General features: G+C 45.7%; 1 protein-coding gene across 1 annotated transcript; it reads right to left on the bottom strand.

The window, feature by feature from the left end:
- Positions 1-238: 238 nt before the first annotated feature.
- On the bottom strand, positions 239-1744 carry LOC142088531 (thymosin beta-12-like). The gene is made up of 2 exons (XM_075163920.1): positions 1576-1744; positions 239-572 (listed from the first exon to the last, which is right to left on the bottom strand). The coding sequence occupies exons 1-2, from the start codon at positions 1742-1744 to the stop codon at positions 535-537; spliced, it is 207 nt and encodes a 68-aa protein (XP_075020021.1). The 3' UTR covers positions 239-534.
- Between the last annotated feature and the right edge of the window lie 1059 nt (positions 1745-2803).

The raw sequence follows: 2803 nt of genomic DNA, 5'->3' as shown, positions 1-2803 counted from the left end.
GCAGTGAAGCCTGCAGGCGGCTGCGAAGGCAGTTGGGGGGTGCCTGGGGCTCCGGGAGCCTGCAGGACAGAGGTGCTGACGGAGGGGGGCTGTGTGCTGGTCCGGGACCTGTCGGTGCCTGGGGTAACTCTTCCCAACCTGGCCGTGCTCTCTAGACGCTGTGGCAAACAAAGCGAGAAGGATGCTAGTAAGAGTTGCAATGTAAAGCCTATTTCTGCAAGGCTCAGAGACAGCCGATCAGAAGAAATCTGTTTATTGTGAGATTTAGGAAAACAATTTTTATGCAAATTGCTTTTTTTGGCAAGTAATGGGTTGATACAGAACTTGGAATTACAGTTTTAAGAATACAAATACATAGTATCTTGTTCAGCAAACACAAAACAAACTTCTTCCCCAGGGAACATTAAATGAGCAAATGTTTGCTAAAATAAATGGGCAAAACACGGGACGGGACGGGGACACACAAACCAAAACAACCCAACTCGGAAGCCAAAACCCCACGAAGAAGCAGCAGTCACATCTTCAATTCTACACTCAGGCTGTACTTTCACTTTGCTTTTCCTGTTCGATAGCTGCCAGAAAACCAGAGGAAACAAAAACATCAATAAACATTACAATGATTCTGCAGGATACAGATTTCTACGGTCATTCTTAAAGCCAGGCGATGGTAAGTCCCCACTTGCTTTCTCTGGCCACCTGGAAATGCCAACCCGTTCCCACGTCTGCGTAGCTAGCGGGGTGCAGTTCATGATGTGCGAACCTCCTCTCGTATTTACAGCTTTAGCATCAGTAGGGATAAAAAAACAGGGGAAAACCCAGGTATCTTATGTGGAGGGACAGTGCGTCTCCATGGCTATCAGTACCGACAGATCCAAAGTGCTTAGTGATACTCTCCTGAAGGCAACCACTCACAACGTCTGGTCCAAGTGCAGAGAAATGCCATTTTCACATCCGAAGCTGAATGTGAATCACAACCCTCACCTGGCTGCCGGTGTACGGCAGAAGACGCTGCAGGAGAAAAGCCCAGGGGTGCTTTGCTAAGGAAGACTGCCTGCTAGATGAGGAGGATGATGGGTTTCTCTTGCTGCCTTATTCCCAGAGAAGGTGCCTGGAGCTCTCCTGGCCAGGCTGACAGCAGGTACCAGTGGCAGGCAGCAGCTCATCATTTAACACGTTAAATCCAGAGCCCAGGCACCTTCTGGGGATGCTGCCTGGCCCGCCAGGGACGTGCAAGGGTTCCCCTGTGCGTCGGTGCCTCCGAAGAGGCTGGTAACGTGGTAATTACAAACAGTTTGATCCCGTTACCTGCAACCAGCAGAAAAAACTGGTCTTGCTTTTAGCAGAAGCAAGAGCAATCTCATCAGAAAGGATTTTTCAGGCAAAACGCACCATCAGTTATAACTACTGGTATCCTTGGAAGCCCAGCATAGAGTACAAGTCTTGCTATTATCCCCCGTTAAAGTCAGGGATGAGTTTGAGCCTGTAATCCTACGATTAGTATTCATTTTGCATATGAACTGCAATACAGATTGTGTCCTTGCTACTCGTAGTTCAAACAGCCTCATAAGCACTTACTTTCTTTAGTGGGCAATGGATTTTTCTCTCTGGTTTCTGTCTTCTTCAGCTTGGTCTTGTCAAATGTTTCAATTTCTGCAAAATCTGGTTTGTCGGACATGATGGGTCCTGACAAAGAAAGGAAAAACACACCCGTGGCTTCATTAGCTAGTGCTGTGATATCAGCCATCTGCAAAGCATTTTCTGCTCAAAAGAAAAAATATGAAAATACTATAAAAATGTTTATTCAAAAAACCCCCACAAATCTAACACCTCAATCTGGGACCTCTCCCTGAGGCTTGGCTCTTTCAGAGCAAAAGAGGAAAGGCATAAATAGAATTTTATCTAGATTTCTCAGACAAAATTTCTAAACATCATATTTTGCACATGGAAACAAGAATATCTCAGTAAAGAAAAGACAACGCATTAATTGCCAATAACCCACGGTGCCTCCTGACGCAAACCTCTATTTTTAGGAATGCTACTAACAGAAAGTCTACAATAAACCCCAAATCCAATATGAACAAAGAGCTTCCGTTATGATTTTGTCTTAATTAATAGGATTTGTCTTTAATTCTGAGCACCCTGTCCTGAGTGCGTACATACCCCCGTATCTGGATGAGCTGCTGTGGACACTTGTGCTTAACAATAGAGGACCGGTTCACCCAGCCCTTTGTTTGCTCTCGCACTCAATATCCCAGTCGCAGGCTCAATGGGTTTGATTATACCCTATTATAAGAGAAATCCACAAAGCACACTGGCATTCAACACTTCACCTGTCAAAACTTCCCTAATCCAATTACTGTTTTTAATAGAAATTCAAGTTAAAATCCAGCCTGGCCGTTATTCCCCTGATTTCAGTGGAGTTTCCCATCAAGGCGAGGTTTGGCCCGGAGATGGCTGATACAATTACACTTTTTCCTTCCCGAAGACTTCATTGCTATCTGCACTGAGACAACAGAAGTAAATATTCACAGGAAAAAAAAATAAGATGAAAAGCTACTAAAACCACATGGCATTACCGTCTGGCTGCTCTCTCCTCAGCTGCTTGGTGGCCGTCTGAGGCAGTGTGAGTTGAAAAAGGTCAGGGTAATCCCTCCTCTCCTCTCCTCTCCTCCCCCCGCCCGAGCCCATCGCTATTAATATTGATTAGTTTAGTGCTGGGATTGCTCGGCGTTTAGGGAAAGGACAGATTGCTGCTGCAGAAAGCGCACAAGGGAGGGAAATGGGAAAACTGAGATGGAAGACT

Source organism: Calonectris borealis, chromosome 15, assembly GCF_964195595.1.
Source record: "Calonectris borealis chromosome 15, bCalBor7.hap1.2, whole genome shotgun sequence".
In the NCBI taxonomy this organism is placed as follows: Eukaryota; Metazoa; Chordata; class Aves; order Procellariiformes; family Procellariidae; genus Calonectris; species Calonectris borealis.
This window is presented reverse-complemented; position numbering and strand designations above follow the sequence as displayed.